This window comes from Trichomycterus rosablanca, chromosome 16 (assembly GCF_030014385.1).
Source record: "Trichomycterus rosablanca isolate fTriRos1 chromosome 16, fTriRos1.hap1, whole genome shotgun sequence".
NCBI lineage: Eukaryota > Metazoa > Chordata > Actinopteri > Siluriformes > Trichomycteridae > Trichomycterus > Trichomycterus rosablanca.
The window spans coordinates 2,619,371-2,642,205 of record NC_086003.1 but is presented as its reverse complement, the minus strand read 5'-3'; the positions used below and the strand labels follow the sequence as shown (position 1 = coordinate 2,642,205).

General features: G+C 42.9%; 1 protein-coding gene and 1 non-coding gene across 2 annotated transcripts in view; one reads left to right on the top strand and one right to left on the bottom strand.

Moving 5' to 3' along the window:
- Nucleotides 1-22,835, bottom strand: part of bcr (BCR activator of RhoGEF and GTPase) — a 56,963-nt gene that overhangs the window by 11,549 nt on the left and 22,579 nt on the right. The window contains exons 2-8 of the mRNA XM_063011062.1: nucleotides 12,567-12,751; nucleotides 10,612-10,716; nucleotides 9,489-9,674; nucleotides 6,535-6,642; nucleotides 3,776-3,836; nucleotides 3,236-3,288; nucleotides 2,933-3,073 (exon numbers count right to left, since the gene is read on the bottom strand). Of these exons, the coding sequence (XP_062867132.1) occupies nucleotides 2,933-3,073; nucleotides 3,236-3,288; nucleotides 3,776-3,836; nucleotides 6,535-6,642; nucleotides 9,489-9,674; nucleotides 10,612-10,716; nucleotides 12,567-12,751 (839 nt within the window). The remainder of the gene's footprint in view (nucleotides 1-2,932; nucleotides 3,074-3,235; nucleotides 3,289-3,775; nucleotides 3,837-6,534; nucleotides 6,643-9,488; nucleotides 9,675-10,611; nucleotides 10,717-12,566; nucleotides 12,752-22,835) is intronic.
- On the top strand, nucleotides 18,120-18,193 carry trnat-agu (transfer RNA threonine (anticodon AGU)). Its single transcript has one exon. It is a non-coding gene; the product is annotated as a tRNA-Thr (tRNA).

The window sequence follows — 22,835 nt, the reverse complement described above, 5'->3', positions numbered from 1 at the left end:
CCTCACTTTGTGTTAGGAAACCTGCACAGACATGGGGAGAACATGCAAACTCCATACAGAAATGACCCGAACGCTCCACCTGGGAATCGAACCCAGGACCTTATTGCTGTGAGGCGACAGAGCTAACCACCGTGCAACAACTACAGAACAAGACCTAAGAATGAGTGCTGACCTAAGTATGTGGTTCTAAAATATCATCGGTTCTGAGTTGCATCACTCACTACCTAGTTCCAAACTTCCCTCAGAGTCAGAACGTGACGTTTTAATCAGGGACTTGATGGTTCGAGTTGCTGCAGCTGAACAGACACACGCAAACCTAAGATCATCATGTGAGATCCTGGGTTCTGATTGGACTGAGCTATTAGGACACCACCATTGGACTCTGGAGCAGTCGACGTAACAAGATATGTCTAACCATACTGAGCCGTCCGATGATGAGATGAATGGGGATTTGACACATCCTAAATACACAGCAGTAACTGTGAAGTATGGTGGAGGAGAATTGATGGGTTTGCCTGGCTGGCAATCACAGGTCTTCATAAAATCGGGTCTTCACAAAAATCATGCTAAAACTAGAAAGGTACTTCCTTAAACTGTTGCCACAACGCTGACTGATTTTATACACCTGTTAGAAATGGGTGTGTCTACAGCACCTAGGCTCAATATTTACATTTACATTTTTACATCTTTGGCATTTAGAAGACGCTTTTATCCAAAGCAACTTACAGCACAGTGACAGTATACAGTCTGAGCAATTGAGGGTTAAGGGCCTTGCTCAAGGGCCGAACAGAAGCAACCTGGCAATTGTGAGGCTTGAACCAGAGACCTTCTGATTACTAGTCCAGTACCTTAACCACTAGGTTACAGCTTGCCATATTGCCATATTTAGAAGGGGTGTCCACATACTTTTGACTATATAGGGTGTGTTTACAGAATTTGTGATTGTGTGCGTAATTATGTGTACATAGGTTGTGTGTGTGTGTGTGTGTGTGTGTGAGTGTGTGAAGGTATGCGTGTGTGATCCCACAGGCTGGAAATCCCGCGCCGGTTCACGAACACGCAGCCCCATTTGCATTTTAATTGAGTACCTCTGGTACACCCCCTTCCCCCATGTGGCCCAGCACGGGTCTCCCGAGCTCGCCCCCCGTTCCTCTGTACGCCAGCAGCCCCCCTTAAAACTTCAACGAGGTGAAAATGAAAATATAAAACTAATGAAATGGATAACGAGCACCAGATTCGCGTAATGTTACAGCTCGAGACTCGCGGAGCACTGGAAAGCGGCTGCGTCCCAAATAGCATGCTATATATTAAATAGTGCCCCTAATTCGATTTCAATCAATGCGAAGGCTTCTTTTTTAAGCACACTGTATAGGATGTTGTATGCAAATTGAGACACGGTTCACTATATTTGTGTGACTGAATGGTTAAACAACACCTTCCTTTGTTTAAAAAATCAGACAAAAAATTACATAACATTTTGAATCAGGAGCTGGAATACAAGGAACACTTAACAGTCAAGCAGGCTTTATGTTGCCATAGTCAAAGCTAATAGGGCATTCTCACACGTTCTTCCAGACTTTGGCAAAATACCCATGTTTCATTGATTTTTTTAATAGGTACAGTCATTTTATTTTATTTTATAGCTTTATTTACATGGGCACAGAGAAGGGAGCATTATTATTTCACTACAAAACAAAACAATTAGGAGGCCACGTATTTGTAGAATGAGGGGTTCGATTATATCATAACAGAAAAAGAAGAGATACAGGAATCACCCAAATCTTATTTTTTAATTTAAAAGCATGTGTGGTGGGTGGAACCACTTTGTTCGGGCATCTTGAACAAGGCTGAGGGCAATAACGAGCCCACGCCAGTCCAGAGATTTACATCAGCAACTTTCATGTACTGATTAATGTTTGATTAGTAGGTTGGTCGGTCCACCAGGGACCACCAGGATGACGGGGGGTGAGTTGTGATTGTGTATGCGGTAAAGGAATCACTTCTTTCTGGCCATCTTATGAATAATAAATGTGCTGTAGAACGAAGCGCTCATTAAAACACGTTACACGCCCCCTCGCTTACAGTCCGTCAAACGCCACCGACGTGACACTCGTACGAGTCCAGGCTGCTGGAACGAGGGGGCGGGGAGCTACAGGCCACTGTGAGTCAGTGGTAAGAACATGAAGGAAGAAGGGGGGGGGGGGTCACTTCAGAAAAGCTTATCTATAATTCCATCTCAGACTGATGTCATGCTGCTCACAATTCGAGTTCAGCCAGGTCAATTCCTCTCTCACTGCCGGTAGTTTAGGATTTTATCACGAATAAAGATCATCAGGAGCCAAATAATAACCAATTACCAAACCGCAATCCGCTTCCTCTCCTCTTCCAGACCTCCACTCCTAAAGAAGGAGGGGTCAGACTATCACTTGCGTCCTCTGACACGTGTGCAGAAGCTGATCTCTTCTTTTTTACCTGTTTATATGGAGATCTGTATAGCGTACAGAGAGTCACTAATCTCCATTACCGCTATCGCCCAGTCGACAGAGGTCATAACCACAGCAATTATGAGAAATTCGTCCTGCAATCCCACCTTCAGACGAGCCAGATATTTTCCATATAGAAGAATGTCCTTATTTGCCCCTTTTTGAAGAACCCGTGGAAGCTGGGGTCAGAGCGCAGGGTCAGCCATTGTCCGGCACCAATGGAGCCAACAGGGCCTTGCTCAAGGGACCAACAGTAGCTGCATAGCAGAGCCTGGATTTGAACCCACATTCTTCTGATTGATAGCTCAAAGCTCACTACCCACTAGCTTACCCACTAGGATCGAGCTTCAGAGAATTTTGGGCAGGGTTGTGGCACCGGTCATATCCTGGACTGTCATGTCTGGGCTGATCTAAAGCTCAAGGAGTTCAAATACGTTCTGCCTACTCACCTCGCCCTTCTTCACAGTCATGGACTGTCGACGTGGTGTGCTCTCCTCGTTGATGCTGGACAAGAAGTTCTGAGAGATTCTCAGGGCATCCTGGAGATGGGGGTGGTCCGGGTGACTGGAGGGGGTGTGCTTTAACAGGTCCTTTACCACACACACACACACACACACACACACACACACACACACACACACACACACACACACAACAACAACAACAAACACTTTGTTTGGAATCCACAAACTTCTGAGTCTCATAAATGTGGAATTAACACATCAGGAGGTAAATAAAGTATCAGAACTTACGTGTAGAACTAATGTGCTTCTGGTTACTCTGTCCACTGGTTTATAGAGGAGAGCTAAAACACAAATAAACACAATAATTAATTCTTAAAACTGACTGTCTACACAAAAATATTATTTATTACACACTAAATGGCCAAAAGTATTTGGACACCTGACCATGAGCCTGTTGGACGCCCCATTAAAAAGAAAATAGGAGTGACCTCTATTTTCGGCTATAACAACAGCCACCCCTCTGAAAAGGCTTCGCACAAGAGTTTGAAGTATGTCTGTGAGAATTTGTGCCCATTCAGTCAAAACAGCATTTATACGGCTGGGCAGTGTTGGTCAAAAAAGCCTCAGTTGATGTTCTAGTTCATTCCAGAGCTGTTCAGTGAGGCTGAGCTTTTAAACCGTTTTGTGCATGCTGGAACAGGAATAGCCTTCCCTAAACTGTTGCAAGCATTGGAAACAAGTTGGAAACATATCATAAATTCAGTAATTAGCAGGGATGTCCCAATACTTTTGTCCATATAGTGTATACGATCCATAGAAAGCTCTTACTTTCCAGTGAGTACTTGGCTATCTGGTCTTTACACTCCTTGGGACTTCTGACCTTCAGGTTCTACAGGGGGCAAAACAACAGTTAAAAATAATACATCTGATAAAAGACCCTAACTCCCACACACACACACACATTGTTACCTCCCAATCTAGTCATTTCCAATTCCCAAAAGAACAGCCAGATCACCATGGGCCCTCTCCAAAAAACATGCAGCACGTGTCCAGTCTGCCGCCGCTTCTCATCACCTGACAGTGTTCAGCACCGGTTCCCACACAGATCCGTAAAGTATAAGGACAACCCCCCTACCGATCGTACCAGTCCCATGCAGGGATCACAGCGGAAGTCAGAAGTGACCCTGTCCGACCCTTGCTCCCTCAAACACGTCCAGTAGTGTTTGTGTGGCCACCCGGCCAGGTAGGTTCAAACTCACAAGTTGTGTCAGAAGTAAGAATCTTGGATGTAGTTGACTGCAGAACACGTCAGATCTGTCAGAAAACACATCGGAACCTCAACACTGTCCTTAAATGTGGACCAAGCATCCCAACAGTCCACGATTATTGGTCAGTGTTGAGGTTCTGATGTGTTTTCTGACAGATCTGACGTGTCTTTGGGTCCTGCAGTCCCAAAGAAGATTTTTACTTCTGGCTATTGTGTATTATGTATTATTTAGTTAATTTTAGCAATGTAGCTGTTCCACTGGCAGAAAAACAGTCCAAGATTATATATCTACCGCCACATGGATTGACAGTAGGTACAGTGTTGTTTGGGTTAAATGCCCCCTTTTCCTGTATTTATTTCGGGTCAAGAGTTTATTCTTCCTCCATGGAACTGGCAACAGTCTAAGGTTGTTTACAGCTTGCTTGACTGTAGACAGAGTCGCTGTAGCTCAGTCCAGTGGGTCCAGTCAAACAAGCATCATTTTGGTTTTCATTTCATCTGTGATTAGGGAGTCAGGCGTTCGTATCTACGGTACATTCAGGAAATAACGGAGCGTATTTTAATACGACGATGGAGGTTCTGAAACCCACACAGTACTCCACATCCCCTCCGGCTCTCTCTGCTCCGCTAACTCATTAAACACAATTATCCTAACGCTCGCTCCTCGTGCTCTCGGGGGACAGAGCTGCCACGCTCGCTGGAGTAGATGGAGTATCGGTTGGCATGGCGACGCTCAGCTAGGGGTCGGAGTGGGACGAACTGAGGATGAGGAGCGTCGAATAGACTGTTTTAGATTTGTTTTGTTACTGTACTTCAGGTACACTTTACCCTCTCGGTACGGAACTACACTCATTCCACCCTCAGAAATGTGATTCATTAGCTCATGCGATTCCTTTAACACGGGATTCATTAGATGCTGTGATTCATTAGTTTATGTGATTCATTAGTTCATGTGATTCTTTAGTTCATGGTATTCCTTTAACATGTGATTCATTTGCCCATGTGATTCCTTTAACACGGGATTCATTAACTTTACGTGATTCTTAGACATTTGTTTAATTAGCTCATGTGATTCATTAGATTCTGTGATTCATTAGTTTATTTGATTCATTAGTTTTTGTTATTCCTTTAACATGTGATTGATTCGCTCATGTGATTCCTTTAACATGGGATTGATTATCTTTTTGGGATTCTTAGACATTTGATTCATTAGTTCATGTGATTCATTAGTTTATTTGATTCTTTAGTTCATGTTATTACTTTAATATGTGATTCATTCGTTTCTGTTATTCTTTTAACATGGGATTCATTATTTTTTGTGATTCATTAGTTCATGCGATTCATTAGTTTATGTGATTCATTAGTTCGAGTAATTCCTTTCACATGTGATTGATTCACACATGTGATTCCTTTAACATGGGATTTATTAGTTAATGTGATTCATTAGTTTATTTGATTCATTAGTTTATGTTATTCCTTTAACATGGGATTCATTCTTTTTACTGATTTATAGACATTTGATTCATTAGATTGTGTGATTCATTAGTTTATTTGATTCATTAGTTCATGTGATTCATTACTTTATTGGATTCTTTAGTTCATTTAGTTCATTCCTTCAACATGTGATTCATTAGCTCATGTGATTCCTTTAACATGGGATTCGTTAGTTTATGTGATTCCTTAGATTATGTGATTCATTAGTTTATGCGATTCATTAGTTCATGTAATTCCTTTAACATGAGAATTATTAGTTTATGAGATTCTTAAACATTTGAATTATGGGGCTTGAACCAGTGACTTTCTGATTACTAGTCCAGTAACTTAACCATTAATCTAATGCTGCCCACGTTTTATCAAAGCAACTTACAATTGTGACCCAGCACAATGCAAGCTATTGAGGATTAAGGGCCTTGCTCAAGGGTCCAATATTGGCATCTCGAAGGTGGTGGGGTTCAAACTAGCAACCTTCTGGTTTCTAATCCAGCGCCTTAACCACTGAGCTAACACTGTTTACATTTTTCAAAGCCACTTACAGTATAATTATGACTCATGTAGTAGGCAGTGGTAGCTTAGCGGTTACGGTACTGGACTAGTAATCAGAAGTTTGCCACCTCCAAGTTGCCACCTTTGGTCTCCTGAGCAAGGCCCTTAAACCTCAACTGCTTGGATTGTAAGTGGCTTTGGATAAAAGTGACTGCTGAATTCCATAAATGTTCTAATGTCGTCTGCACACAGTGAATCAGAAAGCTGCTTTGAACCTTTCAGGCTCCTGATAAAACCAAGACCGTGTCTCATCCTGGAGCCTCCAGGCATTCTTTACCTCAGAGATCTCAGCGAACTGCGTGTTGGCCTGGCAGCACTTCTCCGCCGTTTCCACCGCCAGTTCGTAGTTATCCACAAAGGCCCGGTACACTCCCAGCTGATTGGCCTGTAGATAAAAAAACAGCCAGTCGTTTTCATTTTTATATCAGCTTTACCTGAGGCGTCTGTATTCCAGTCTCAGTTGAGTCTGAATTAAATCCAGTGCTGCACCATATTTCACGACTACTCTCATTTCTGCCTGAGCTCCTGAAGAACATGATCACCTATAAAGTTCTTTTAATATAGTACAAGATGGGTGAACCGCACGATACAAAACATTATCACAAAAGGTGAGCGTGTGTGCCGTAAAACAGGCTGCACTCGAGGTTTGGGGTTCGAATCCTGGACGGGGCTCACAAATACAGAGCGGCATGTCTGTACATGAAAGCCAATGGGGGTCACAACAGTTAGTGCAGGTCCCAGGCCTGGAACAGGAAGGGCATCCGGAGTAAAAACTGTGCCAAACAAATATGCAGTCGAATGATCCGTTGTGCCGACCCCTAACTGTGCCAAAAGGAATCCTTCACTTATCACAAAAGGTAACATTACTTATCCTAGGGGATCTATATCCCCTCCATGCACTCTCTCAACTGGTGTTCCCCAGGGCTCTGTACTTGGCCCACTTCTATTCTCTATCTAAACACTCTCTTGGTAAGGTCATAGTCTCCCCTGGCTTCTCCAACCACTCCTATGCAGATGGTACTCAGCTAATTCTGTCATTTCCTCCTTCAGACACAAGTCTCAGCTCATGTCTCAGCATGTCTGCGAGATATCTCACAATGGATGTCAGCTCATCATCTAAAACTTAATTCCAACAAGACAGAGCTGTTACTTATTCCCGGAGACCCTGGAGATCTCCAACCCAGGACCTAGTCATCTCTCTTGATGACTCCCAGATCAGACCATCTGATAATGTAAGGAACCTTGGTGCTGTCCTGGATAACCAGCTGACCTTCTCTCCTCATGTAGCCAACTTGACCAGATCGTGCCAGTTCCTCCTCTACAACATCAAGAAGATTCGTCCATTTCTCTCCATGAAAGCTACCCAGATTCTTGTCCTGATTCTTGTAATGTCACTGTTGGACTACTGGACTGTTGTCTACTTAAACTAGAGTGAGGTAATATTCACTATGGAAGCACTTTTGTAAGAAGCTCTGGATAAGAGCGTCTGCTAAATGCAGAAATCGTTAATGTAAATGAAACGTATGTTATTACAAGTTGCAAAAGACACATTTCGCCACGTCTGAGGGAGGAAAAGTCGGATTGAGATTCGCCTCCTTGGTGCTGCAACAGTCTAAAATGCTATCTGGCCAAAATAAAGAAAGTAGCGTGGTCCTCCATAAGTGCTTAGACTCTCCGTGAGAATCCACTGCTGGTTGACTTAAAGATGCAGTTGAAGCTAATCCTTACAAATAACCAAACCAAATCTGTCACTGCTTTAGACCGCGACTCTTCCTTAATAGAATCTCTTTTCCCGAAGGCATCAGTTTCACCCCTTACTGACCCACGGCATCTCTTCAAAACACGGACCTGACAAACGCTCTAACAGACTCAGACCGACTCCTTCCTGCTGTTACTGTAGGGATAAGAGCTAAAGCAAATTTTCCGGCATCCACAATCCCCCACAATCCCATTCACACCGAGCTGGGACGTGTGCTTGGGGCCAAAATCAATAAAGAGCGCAGGAAGTTCCTCTATGATAATCACTCCTGGGTTTAGAGCAGGATGAACTGAGAGAGTGACTCACAATCACAGCCGTACTGACGCACGCAGAAGTGAATCCTACTCACGTCTACATCCATGTGTCGGGTACTGAAACGTCTGGAAAATCGGATTGATTTAAGCTAAGGGGCGGGTTGGACGGATTTTGGGAAATGACATGTAAAGCAAACACACAAACACAGAACAGCAGCAGCTGAGTGAGACAGGCGAACAGTAAACACAGGACGGCGGCGGAGGTCTCTGCTCCTGACACAGTACGCTAACAGTATCCACACGCGGCCTCATAACGACAAGAACATATGGTGATCATAGCCTGAAACAACCCCACTAGCTTCTCAACTGCACATGCCATATACAGCCAAAAGTATGTGGACGCTACTCCTATTATTTAGTTTATGTGTTCGAACCATACCTATTGCTAACAGGTCTATAAAATTTACATTTTAAGTCATCTGTAGCAACCCTAAATATTGCCCCCCCCCTCAGTCCCCACAAGCTGGTGCAGAATTAGTAGGTAGATAGATAAATACATAGATGGATGGATGGATGGATAGACAGACAGACAGACAGACAGACAGACAGACAGACAGACAGACAGAGATAGATAGATAGATAGATAGATAGATAGATAGATAGATAGATAGATAGATAGATAGATAGATAGACAAGACAGAAAGACAGACAGACAGACAGACAGACAAGACAGACAGACAGACAGATAGATAAACAGACAGACCAACAGACAGACAGATAGATAGATAAACAGACAAGACAGACAGACAGACAGACAGACAGACAGACAGACAGACAGACAGACAGACAGACAGACAGAAAGACAGATAGACAGTCTCTGCTACCAGTCGGCTGGACGCCATCTAGCAGACACAATTGGCTAATGCCTGCAGCAAACAAAATTGGCCTCCAGTCTGCTGGGTGGGAAAAGACCAGACTAAAGGTAGGGTTAACCATCCTGTGTAAGGACCTTGGTTGTCCAGGGCACCTGTACAGAAAGATCAGGGCGTGGCTCTCCATACGCAAAGCCGACCTCAAGTGCAAATCCACTGAAGTATGAGTGAATAAGAAGGTATATACACCCTCCTTGGACGCCGTTGGGGTCCCCAGCAGCGGATTGGCTACGCTAAATTGGAAGAAAAGGGGGTAAAATACTTAAAAAATCTGTTTGTGACTCACTTGTTTTTGGAAGAGGTCTCCCACGCGCTGGTGGTGGCTCCACTGCTGCACTCTGGGTAGAAGAGCATCGTAAAACTCCTTGTGGATCTCGTAGAGCTCAGGCACTTTGAAGAAGATGGTCTCGATCTGCTGGATGGACAGGACGGGCTGGGACGTGGTAGCTGCAGCCTTCAGTGGTTTCATGGGCTGAGAAACAGACACATCCCAGGTCGTTATGCATTATCCTGATACAACATCTGGCCAAAAGTATTCAGACATCCCTCAAAATTACAGATTAACAGCTACCGGTGTGTCAAGCGAGGTCCATGGACCAAGGTTTGACCCCAAGGTTTTGACACCTTTATAGTGAGTTGAAACACTGATTGCAAGCCAGGCCTTCTCACTAAACATCAGCACCACACTCTACAAATGCTATTTAAACAAAATGGACCACAGACACACTCCGAAATCTTGTGGAATCTTCTAATAGAACATCTCACACCTCACTTCCACTGTTTCGGAGCAGCGAGAGACTCACCTTGACTTTAACCAGGATAAAATGGGTGTGCAAATAAACAGAGAAAATAAATGTCTTTCCCTGCAATAAACACAGTCGAGCCTTTACGATAGCATCATACAAACCGCGTTCATTAATCATTCCACCTTAAATGAAAGTTCGGCTCTGTAATATTGTTTGTACACGCGGCATTTATTCAATCTAAATAATACAGCTTCTCTTTGGAAGAAAAATCTAAATATAAATGAAATTTGAATGAAATTATCCACCAGGGAAGTGAAAGGTTATGAATTTTCATCTGAATAAAGTTGTGTTTAGTGTTTATTAAAAACACGCTTTTTTTCACAGTCATTGAGCATTTTATTAGGTACACCTATCTGATAAGCACGAGTGACTATTTTGTAAACTCCACATACACATACAATACAGATAAATGCTGTGCGTATATATATATACTGACTGTAGCCCACCTGTTCCTCTGTACACTTTGTAACACTCCTGTACCCCATTTATCAAAATGGGACCATAACACCCCCACTGAGGCACTGCCCTTGACATTTTTGGTCAAAATGTAGTGACATTTTAACATCACAGCAATACATGGTGGTACACATAGAAAGCTCTCACCAGTAACAGCGCCTCCAGGTGGCTGAGGTAGATCTCCTCACTGGCCAGGATTGCAGATAAAACCCACTTGCGCATCTCCAGCCCCTTTTCCAGATCCAGATCCGCCTGAACACAAAATCAACGTCATTCAGCATTTTTTTACACACCAGGTACATAGTCAAACCTGTCTCTATAATTGTGAAGAAAACACGGAGTGGGTGGTAATTTAAACATTTTAGTTTGACGTTTTATTAATTTTAATGTTCCCAGTGGCCCACTACTGCTGAGATACGAGTTCAAATCTCGACTGTATTATCGGCCAGCAGGGCGTCTACACAGACGAGATAGTGCCCAGTGTTTCCCAGTAAAACCCAACCTGTCGTGACCCTGATCAGGATAAAGTGGTCGATAAAAATGAAATAAAATGCTCCCTGCAACTCCTCAAGCTTTGAGGTCAGGAGTTTATATACAAACCTAAGGAACGTGTATGGTACAGCATGTGACTTTCGATTTTTCTGAAGATCCAGAGGTCAGAAATATACATACAGCAACTTAGATTATTATTTAGATTATTTAGTAATGTGGAAGCTTTTAGAATGTCATTTAACTTTTCAGGTTGGCTTCCTAATTTCTTGTGGTGAACAGGGCTGCACCCATTAAAAGATAAATAGAACTGTGTTCTTATGCCAAAGCCTGTTTAACAGATAGGAAGATACTTCATCCAGTATAGTGCCATACATCATGTTAATGTGGACGGAAAACCTCCCTAAATCGGAGTGTCTGTGTGATCATGTGTTCAGTCTGTAATCCTCTACATTCATGCAGTTATTAAGTTCTTTGATGATCCTTCATACACAGCGTGTAGTTTACTCAGCAAATCCCTCAGTAAGCCTTGTTATTACACACCCGGACCCAGCCGCATTTACAAATTACATCAACATGTTCATGTGCTTATGTGTGTGTGTGTGTGCTGAGGGGGTGTCGCAGATCGACTGCATGCCTGCAGTAATTAAAAGCCATGTGGATGCAGGGGTCATAGGGCACCGCTGGAAGGTACAAAAACTCCTCCACCGCTCAGCACAGAACACGGGTGGAGAGCGCACATCAATAATTCAGACAGCCGGTGGAGGTGAAAGTGGGGAAGGGCCACCTTTACGATGGTCAGAGTAATCGACTGAGGGATCGACTGCACTGCGGATCTTTTACTGCGGCGGCACCGCAAAACAAGTGGTTGCTCCTAACCGCCGAGGGGAATCCGATTCAAGTATGAATGCATAATGAAATCTGTTAGCTACGCAAGTTGTATTGGAATTTACTTCACCAAAAATGTGACATTCTGGATGTATCTAGAATCTAGAATCAATTCTGTGGCTCCCAACCAAAATAATAATAATAAAAATAACTCTATATAATTCTACAGAGCTACAAATGCTATTAATTCAACAAAACCTTCTTCCATCTACATAAAATTTAAAGATTCAGCAACAGTGTAAAGGTTTGTTTTGTACATGGTCACATCAACCCTCTCACCTTACAGCTGGTGATGGTAGCAGGATTGGTATTTATAGCGTATTTTACCCATAACCCCTCATATAAAGAAGTGCCTTGGGACTAGATAGTTTTTATTTTCTTTAAGTCTCCTAAAATAAAATAAAACAAGAATCACACAATGCATGATTCTTTTTTCCGGTTGCTTCTATATTTAGGAGTCGCCATGGTGGATCATTTTGGTCCGAATACCTGATTTGGCACCGTTTTATTTTATCCGGGCTTGGGACGGGCACTGAGAGCGCACTGATACGTGCACCTACCAATGGTCAGGCTGTTCAAACAGCTCCAACCCTGCCCCCAACAGACATACGCAATCGTGTCTACGTAGACGCCCGATTGGTTCACAGAATTGGGTTCTTCTGTAGTTCAATTTCCTCCAAGAAACCGATGCGATGCACACGTGGTTCGGGTAACGGCACACGTACAGACTTGGCGGACTCGATGGATCCGGACGAGAGCGTGTCCCTGCTGCTGCGGCTCTTGGAGCTGAGGTACGGAGAGGAGGACGGGGAGTCATCGATGTAGGGTAGGATGTCATGGTGGCGCCTCTGCTCCTCAGCCCGGTCTGCATCGTAACCGTATGAAGGAGGGGTACCTGTAAAGGGGCCGTCTGAAACAGAAAGAAAGAGACGTTTGAGTCTCATGACTCCATAAAATGTACAGATTTTATGAATTTAACAGCACACTTTTTTACACAGTTTCACAGTGATCAAAATCTAGACCCAAACCCAAAATGCTGTGCTATCAACAGAAACACTGGCTGTGTGTCTATAAAGGGAGGGACAACGGCCAAAGCAGGGTTAGGGATCCTCATCACTGCCGCAAATACGACCTCTGATAGCCAGTCGAGGTACCTGCACAGGGACGATACATGATACTGTGCTCTGTGAGACCCTGCTCCTGGCAGGTGAAAAGAAGCGCTCAGTGGCTGTGTGGGAAGGGAAATGTGACAACATAGCCATTCTTGTGGCAACAACAAGAGAAAGATTAAGATCAAGCATCAAATGGACACAACTGGAAAATAAAGGGAAAATAACTGATATGTTTATTAATAAAAGTGAAAAAAGTGTTGGACCTAAAACTGAGCCTTGTGGAACACCGAATGTATTTTCCAGCCTGATTAGAAGAAAAAAAATGATATATATGTTGTTGAATGCTGAACAGACAGACATTAAAGCAACAAGCAAAGGAAAAAGTTCCTGGTCTCTAACAATATGTCATTCAATACCTCTGAGCAATGCATACTAATAATAAAATAGTAAAACATATACTATATAATCTCAGGGTTTTCAGGAATTTCTACAGTGATCTGTTAGTGATCTAACCCACTACCAAACCATTTTTCCTGCATGTATGGGGTCACAACATTCATCTGCACAATCAGATCTCTGTTCATATAGGAAAAGGTCGCATTCCTATAGCCCACACTGAAAAACCCAACGACCAGATCCAGCAACACACACAACACCCACAACGAATTGCAGACCACTCGGTCAGATAATAAGAACAGAACACAACCACACCAGATCTCATCCTCATCAGCAAGACACGTGACACGTACGTTAGGTGGCCAAAAGTATCTGTACACCTGATCTAAGCTTGTTGGACGTCCCATTTCAAAAATAAATGGTATTAAAACAGAGCTATAGCAACAGCCACTCTTCTGAGTAGGCTTCTCATAAGTATGTCTGTGGGAATTTACCCCCCTTCAGTCAAAAAGCACTTTCATGGCTGGGCACTGATCTAAAATGGTTTACTAAAAGAATAAGCAATAACAAATAGAATCAGATAGAGGGCAGTTTCTTTTTTTCACAGCACTGGGGTATAGCTGTCTGTACACAACGTGTTTAACAGAGATTGTATCCCGAATGTACACCCTCAAGGTTTTTTTTCTGCTTCATTGTCTTTGTCATTACTTCCAGCAATCTGCACGAGCCAACTGTCCTACTTTCACTCAAACTCTTTGCCAATTTAATTTTTAACAACATGGTACGTCCATCTGAGCCTAAAAATCTCTTTCTCGACATAGATAGATAGATAGACAGACAGACAGACAGACAGACAGACAGACAGATACTTTATTTATCCCGAGGGAAATTATTGGCCTTCAGTAGTTGAATAAGCAAACAAAGAGAAACTAATACAAGTAGGAACGTAGGGTGTAGTGAATGTACAACATGCATATATACAATATACAGATTGTTATATATATATATAGATAGATATGGGTATATACCCCTACCAGGCATAACATTATGACCACTGACAGGTGAAGTGAATGACACTGATTATCTCTTCATCACGGCACCTGTTAGTGGGGGGGATATATTAGGCAGCAAGTGAACATTTTATCCTCAAAGTCGATGTTAGAAGCAGGAAAAATGGACAAGCGTGAGGATTTGAGCGAGTTTGACGAGGGTCAAATTGTGATGGCTAGACGACTGGGTCAGAGCATCTCCAAAACTGCAGCTCTTGTTGGGGGTTCCCGGTCTGCAGTGGTCAATATCTATCAAAAGTGGTCCAAGGAAGGAAAAGTGGTAAACCGGCGACAGGGTCATGGGTCATGAGCGGTCAAGACTCATTGATGCACGTGGGTAGCGAAGGCTGGCCCATGTGGTCCGATCCACCTACCAGCAGCTATAAGTTTGTGTTTGGCTCTTTACTACTGTTTATGCCGTTACCTACCACACACACAAACCTGGTCATGGCCATGGTTCTAGAGAGATGTATCCATGTAAAGTTTACACTAAATATATATAAAAAATGCTGGTCATTTGTGAGCATTAGACTGTGTAGGCTGTTTTATTTACCAGCACACTGTCCATAAAACAGTAACAGTCATGTTGCTGTAGAAAGCAACCTGACTAACATCTCCAGCATGTGAGTGTGATTAACAACAGCTTCATCTCTGTAACCCATCCTCCCCTTCATCTCTACACCATCACTCCTCTTCCTGCTTCTCCGCCCAATCCTTTCTTCCTCCGCTCTCTCTCGCCGGGCCGATCCTCCCCCAACTCCATGCAGATGGTCAGTGCTGTTTAGCCCAGGGAACAGCAAGCTGTCGTGTGCACGCGAGGAACGCCGTCCAGTCCTACCAGAAATCACACAGCTCCTCAAACACACCATGTGAACGTCCAGTCTGTCCTTATTGTCTGAGGAGATCAGGCTGCTGATAAGAAACTGATGAAGTTTCATCAGTAGAATAGATTACAGTAGGGTGAGCAGCTTTCTGTACTCATGAGCCAAGGGCTCCAAAAGTAGCGTTCATTTATTGTATATTCGAATATCAATACGAATACCTTTATTGTTTATGTACAAGTACAACAAGACTCAGTGTGCTCTACTTAGAAAATAGAACAGATATAAACAAAGTAGTCCAGGAAATAAAATAGATGTACACAAAGTAGTCCAGTGGAGAAAGTATGTAAAGTGCGATGCTTCATTTGTACATAAGGACAGGCATATAATATGTGTGAATGTTCAAATGAGTAATATGAAGTAGAAGTAAAAGGATCCTGGTAGTAAAAGGCTGCCAGTTACCATATACACCAACCAGGCATAACATTATGACCACTGACAGGTGAAGTGAATAACACTGATTATCTCTTCATCACGGCACCTGTTAGTGGGTGTGATATATCAGGCAGCAAGTGAACATTTTATCCTCAAAGTCGATGTTAGAAGCAGGAAAAATGGGCGAGCGTGAGGATCTGAGCGAGTTTGACCAGGGCCGAATTGTGATGGCTAGACGACCGGGTCAGAGCATCTCCAAAACTGCAGCTCTTGTGGGGTGTTCCTGGTCTGCAGTGGTCAGTATCTATCAAAAGTGGTCCAAGAAAGGAACAGTGGTAAACCGGCAACAGGGTCATTGGCGACCAAGGCTCATTGATGCACGTAGGGAGTAAAGGCTGGCATGTGTGATCCGATCCAACAGACGAGCTACTGTAGCTCAAACTGTTGAAGAAGTTAATGCTGGTTCTGATAGAAAGGTGTCAGAATACACAGAGCATCACAGTTACAGGGGTTTAGGCAGCAAATGGGGGACCAATACAATATTAGGAAGGTGGTCATAATGTTATGCTTGATCAGTGTAAGGTGTCACATGCAGTATAGTTATTCTTATAGTATCTGGTGTATCTGTGCTTTATTATAATAAACAGCAGTATTAGTGTTGTTTAAAGTGCAAGATGAAAAAAAAAAAAGTTCGGCTACTGCACACTTTGTTACGACCCTCCTTGATCATGGGCGGAGATGCAGCAGTAAAGGCGGATGTACAAAATGATTTAAAAATCATAAATAAATATGTTCCACTCACTAGCTTTACATAATTTTAGGGTCTGTCAGTGTTCTGACAGATGTTGATATGCCAGATTTGGTCCCCTCAGGGTTCAAATCATAGCTACGGCTACCGATGGCACAACTGGGGATTCAAACCCTGAAACTCAAGGTAATGGGCTACACCACCCGAATGCATTTTAGGGTACTGTGTGTTGTGGCAAGCTGTCATCCTGTAATGTTAACCATCTCAGCCCAGGATAAAATCTTCAAATCCTTTCTAGTGTTTTAGGGTTCAGCTTATCATGACGTAGGCTTTTATAAGGAGGGTGGTAAAGAGATCGGACACACCGTTGTGTTGTATTAATAATGCATGGGCATCACAAAAGAAAAAATAATAGAAAAAACAGAGAGCAGACGTATCAACCTCACCCTATTTCTCCCAGCACAGCCTGGTCTTTAATTAAGGTATTTAATTTAAAATAATGTAACCGCCGGAGGTGACGATCAGCCCTCCATCCAGATTTCATTCATCCAGAAGGAGAATCATCACTGCAGGAAGATCGACTGGATAAAGCGAAGCTAGACGTCTACACAAAGGGCTAAATGAGACACGAGACGTGGTCATGAGTACAAAGACACGACACATGGCACAGAGTCACAAGCCAAGATGTGAGAAATAAGTTTTTAAGAACGGCAGCTTCCTCTTTTTTGAGACCAAGTCAAGCCAGACGTCTATTTCAAGACGCTAAGTCATAGTAGGAAAGCTGACGCATTTAGTGCTTCATGCTCCATGTTCCATTTGTATATTTGTTACAGCACATTATTCACAGATGCCTGCTTTCTTGGCAATGTAACACTTGATTGACTGGGGTCGGTATCAGGCACTACCTTGCGTACCTGTTTGTAAGGGTTTCTTCTCAAATGTATGTACTATAAGCAGGCAGGGACCGGACTCGCTCAGTGCCCCCTCGCCCCTCCCGCCGAGCCTTTTATCACCCACCACGTTCTCTCTGCGGGTCTTTTAACTAACCACCTTCATTAACACATCTATAACATCATGTGCACGATCATGACACTTTTTCACCCATTAACACCGTTCACACATCGGCAATTATATAATCAGGATAATTACAGCCACATCTTCAGATCTGTGAATTACATAAGAGCACTAATGGTGCACGTGGTGGACGTTCATCACTCACGTACCAGTCAAAGCAGTGGAAAGTACGAACCGCATTACTGAAAAGGCTGGGTAATATAACAACGTCCCAACTTTTTTGAGTGTATTAAAGGCATCAAATACTAAAATTGTCTGTACAGAGGAACCTCGATTTAATGCCCCCCCCAACCTTTCAGCTCAGGATAAAATGAAAACACAAAAGTGCTGAACATGCACATATGATCATCAGTAGTATGAACAACGTAAATAGATCACGATAAATATATAAATGTCATGCAAAACCTGTGAATAAATATTAAAATTGATGTACTGTACTACTGGGGAGACATTGCATTTACCTTGTGTGCTGGAGATGTTTTTTTTTGCCATGATCGTATAGTTGGGACTATGTATTATTATTATTCTGCTACTGGAGCAGCGCTGGTGCATAACTAAGCACAAATTAAGCATAAAACACAGAGAAAAAGGCGAGAAAAAAGCGAGCCTCCTGTCAAAATAAGCCTCTCGTTCATGTAAACAGGGCAGTTGTAGCCTAGTGGTTAAGGTACTGGACTAGTAATCCAAAGGTCGCTGGTTCAAGCCCCACCACTGCCAGGTTGCCACTGTTGGGCCCTTGAGCAAGGCCCTTAACCCTCAATTGCTTACTGTCACAGTACTGTAAGTCGCTTTGGATAAAAGCGTCTAAAAAATGTTCACCAGCTAGTGGACGATTGCTGAACTACTGGTCTTGGTACGCTTCTCAAGGGGATTTTAAACAATCAGACCAGACATTCGGTTTTCCAGATTTTGTCCGTTAAATGGAGGTCCGTTAAATCGAGGTTCCACTGTATTACAAAATAAAAAGCTGGAAGTTGGTCAGTGAAAATGGATTTCTTTGTATTTTGTTAAATACCAGCTCAAGTACATTAATACATCTCATTGTTTTTCTTTCATTTTACAAATTGTCCCACATTTCATGAAAATGGGGTTTGTATTTGGTTCCTGCTCTTCCTGGTCGGATCTTTTTCCTCCGAGGAACAGCTGCTACAGGATTTAAAGATACGCATGTTTGTTATCTTTCATTTCCTCCTGGTCTCCATCCACACCGGGCTCTGCAATCAGGTCTTTTAAAACCACACGATGCCCCCGATCAGATAGAGCCCGTTGTTTCCCCAGCATGCTTTGTGACGTGGCAGGCTGCCAGCCTTACATCTTTAGGGCGCAAGAACTAGAGCACCATCTCAGAGACGGGTAAGATCACTCATTGATCTGCAGGACACCTGACATTTGGGTTTATCAGGCGATTTGTGACCCCTTCACACCCGGGTTGAAGGGAAGGGCAGGAAGGGGTGAGATATGGTGGGTTATATACAACAGTAGGCCACAAGAAAAAAAGGTAATGATATAATAAACCAAGAATACACAAACGCTTCACCTCACATGTTTAAGTAGTTATAAAATTATATACAATTTAGTTGGAGTAACATCTAATGAAGCTAATGAGGTGCATTCCAGTCACCCCAGTCGTTCCCTCTGAAGTGGACTACACAGGTAATTCAGATATTTTAAGTGAGATTCCAAACCGTTGAGGAACCGTAAGGAACTTCAAACTGTGTAGGGAGTAGTAAGTAACGTTTGCACTACACAGGAAGTCGACAGTAAAGTTTACCCATCAATTGTCGCCTGTCTTGAAAGCGAGGGCAGCTGGGGCATTTTCTAAGAGCAGCAAACGGTCCGAGCAGGATTATGTCAGAGTCTGTGAGCTCTATTAAACTAATGTTTCATTAATATTAGCTGAACACTACCTAGAAAGGCAGATTTTACCTATCTTATGTTAGCTAGGTAGGCTATCCTGAGGTTGACTAGTGAAGTGTTTAGCCAAAATATTACTTTAGTAAGCAAAAGAGTGGTCGATGATTGACGTGATGACATTGTGAGGCATCCGAATAAATGGATTTATTGAACTGAAGTTCCCTTAGCCAATAAGAAGCACATGATTGGTCCGTAGTAAATACAAACCATAGCTTAGGGACTCTGTGGAATGGAATGCAGCGTGTATGTCTTTTACATCATTAGATTTCACTCTTGTGACCTTCTGTTCATTAAACCCACCATAACTCAACTCTGTCATCCTCCCAAAAATCCTTTTACCATTTTTTACCCTCCCTTCTCACCCTTCTCATCTCCTCCCTTTCTTTCCTTCCAGGCGTGAAGGGGTCACACATAGACTGAGAGATCAAAATGCCTGATTCTGATCTGATCTAATCTGATTCCTGATCTGTAACCTCACAAATCATCTGTGATCTGAAATCAGGCACCGGTGCAGAGGCGATGGTCAAGAGAGATTGAGAGTGGGGCGGACTGACAGTCCTTGTCAAAATGATGCTTCATTACTTTAATTATGATACACCTAACTGTCTTAGATAAATACACACACCAACCTAACCCCCTAACACACACACACACACACACACACAGAGATTATCCTCTCGCAACCCTCGCATGAAAGGAAGGAAATTACAAAAATGGGTGAACAACACCTCTTCAAACACACTCCTTACACACATACATACATACACACATATATACATACACACCCACATACACTCTCCACATATGTACACCTACGTACACCCCCATACACACACATATGTATACACACACCTACCTACACTCGCTTACACACACACACATATACACACCCACACTCACACAGACACACACATATGTATACACTCACACCTACCTACACTCACTTACACACATAAACACACATATACATAAACACCCACACCTACTCATACACATTTACATATACATGTATACACAGACACCTTCCTACACCCCCCTTGCGCAGACACACACAGTTTATCAGCCTATCGCACCCTCACATGAAAAGACAGAAATGACAAAAACAGATATGTATATATCAGTGGCAATTTCTCTAAGACTGCAAGGGAAGCTCAGCTTCCCCTAAAATATTCAAAATTAAATGGTCAAATATGTACAGTTGTGTTAACATTTCATTGACTACAAATGCGTTAGAACACGTTCATCTCGAAGACGAGTTCGTTCAGAATCAGCTAATTATCACAAATCGACTCGATTTTCTTAACTTAACTCGTACATTCCCGTAGCGTCAATGCATTTGCCCGCAGAAGCTGAGCGTCTCTTCACTTCTATGGGACTGCGTTGAGTTTTTTTTTTTTAATGCTCCGAAACTCGCCGGTCATTGGATAAATGCCTCGATTTTGTCCCGCCCCCGGACGCTGAGCGTCTCTGGGGGTGAATGGGGCTGTGGGCGGGTCTGGACGCTGAGCTTCTGCAAGATGATTGGAGGATCAGTGGAAAGACTGAATCCCGTTTTCATTGACAGCTCGTTTGAGCGCTACACCGTCACTTCTCAAACTCAAACTCAAAAGAAGCTTTATTGGCATGACAAATAGGGACATTCGTATTGCCAAAGCAATACACTTCATTAGTCACTTAATCACTAGGAGCTTCAGTCCCATCGCGGATTTTGCGAGTGAAGTCGAAAGACAAACTGCTGTAACCCATTTCAGGCCATTTTCTTGTAAAAGGACCAGAGGGCAGAATTTATGTGTAAATAAATTAACAAATTTTATGATGTAAGCCGACAATGAGCTTCCCCTCTTTGAAAGACCAGCAGCCGCCACTGGTATATACACACATATATACATACTCACTCACACACACTCCTACATATACACACTTTATACACCTACCTATCCCTAACTATCCCAATCCCCATCTTGAGTGGGCTACATGATGTGTCACTATACTATCTGGAGTACAAACATTAGACATGCTATTAAGTACAGTGTGTGATTTGGGGCAGAGCCCATTTTAATTGTTGTCATTGCTTTAAGATCCTCCTTCAAGAGGCCTGGATTACTTGGGGGAAAAAATCAGCTTTGTCCTGAACTAATCCTATCCATAAAGCTCTCTGGGCAGGTGAAAAGAAGCGGTTGACGTCTACATACGTGTTGGAGAAGGCATATGTTAGGGCAGGAGTCTGAGACAGTGAGGAGTAATGTATCTGGGAAAATTTTTCATATGTAATGGATTATGTCAGAGTTTCTCACTCCCACAGTCTCAACAGCCAGCACTTTCCTTTAATATTAAACTACTTACATCAGGCATTTAATCTTACGACTTACAACAGTCACTGTTTTCAGGCGGGCATTTCAATAACCCAATTTTCTGAGCCGTCTCGGGGTTAAGAACTGGTTCCGTTTGATTGCTTTAGAAGAAAACACCGGATCACAGGGTCTGTTTATCTCGGGTGCAGTGGTGAGGTTAAGAGCTGCTTTACTGTTGTTGTTAAACAACCTGAATGGATCTCGGAATAGAGGCACTACTCATGAGAGGGTACACGTTTCCTTGACAACAGTGCCCACTGCTTAGGAAGCTATGGGTGCACCGTGCACCCTGTATCGCTTTCCAAAAAACAACAATAGCAGTGGCTGTAGCTTTTAGGCAGCAGAGCCAAACCAATATAAAAAGTCTCTTATAAGACTCTTACTAGAGTTACGTGCGTGCATTTAGCCGAGAGAAAGTCAGTGACCAAGAGCGCTTATTTTCTCACCCCTTGACAACAGCTTCTTCAAATGTATGTACATTTATCTTAGAAGTTCAAGTCCAAGTTGTGAGAAATCACAAAAATCAAGGTCCATCCAGGACAAGTCTAGGTCCATCAGTCAGAGACCGCATTAAGCTTCATGTTAAAGGTATAACTCCAGTGTTTTTAACCTGAACACTACGACATGTGTAGCAATAGATGTAACTTGGTTTTGGAATGGAATGGAATGGAAGTCCAACACACTTAAAATAATAATAATAACAACAACAATACTTGCAATAATAATACACTTGAAGTTTATAGCACTTTTCCAAGCTCATAGACACTTTATGATAGTTAAAACATACACATGACCCCAAAGAAACAACACCAGACCATTAGAAGTATAACAGAGGGAGTAAATGTAGGGTTTTAGCTGTGATTTGATCAGCCATAACATTAAAACCACCTCCTTGTTTCTACACTCACTGTCCATTTTATCAGCTCCACTTACCATATAGAAGCACTTTGTAGTTCTACAATTACTGACGGTAGTCCATCTGTTTCTCTGCATGCTTTATTAGCCCCTTTCATGCTGTTCTTTGATGGTCAGGACCCCCACAGGACCACTACAGAGCAGGTATTATTTAGGTGGTGGATCATTCTCAGCACTGC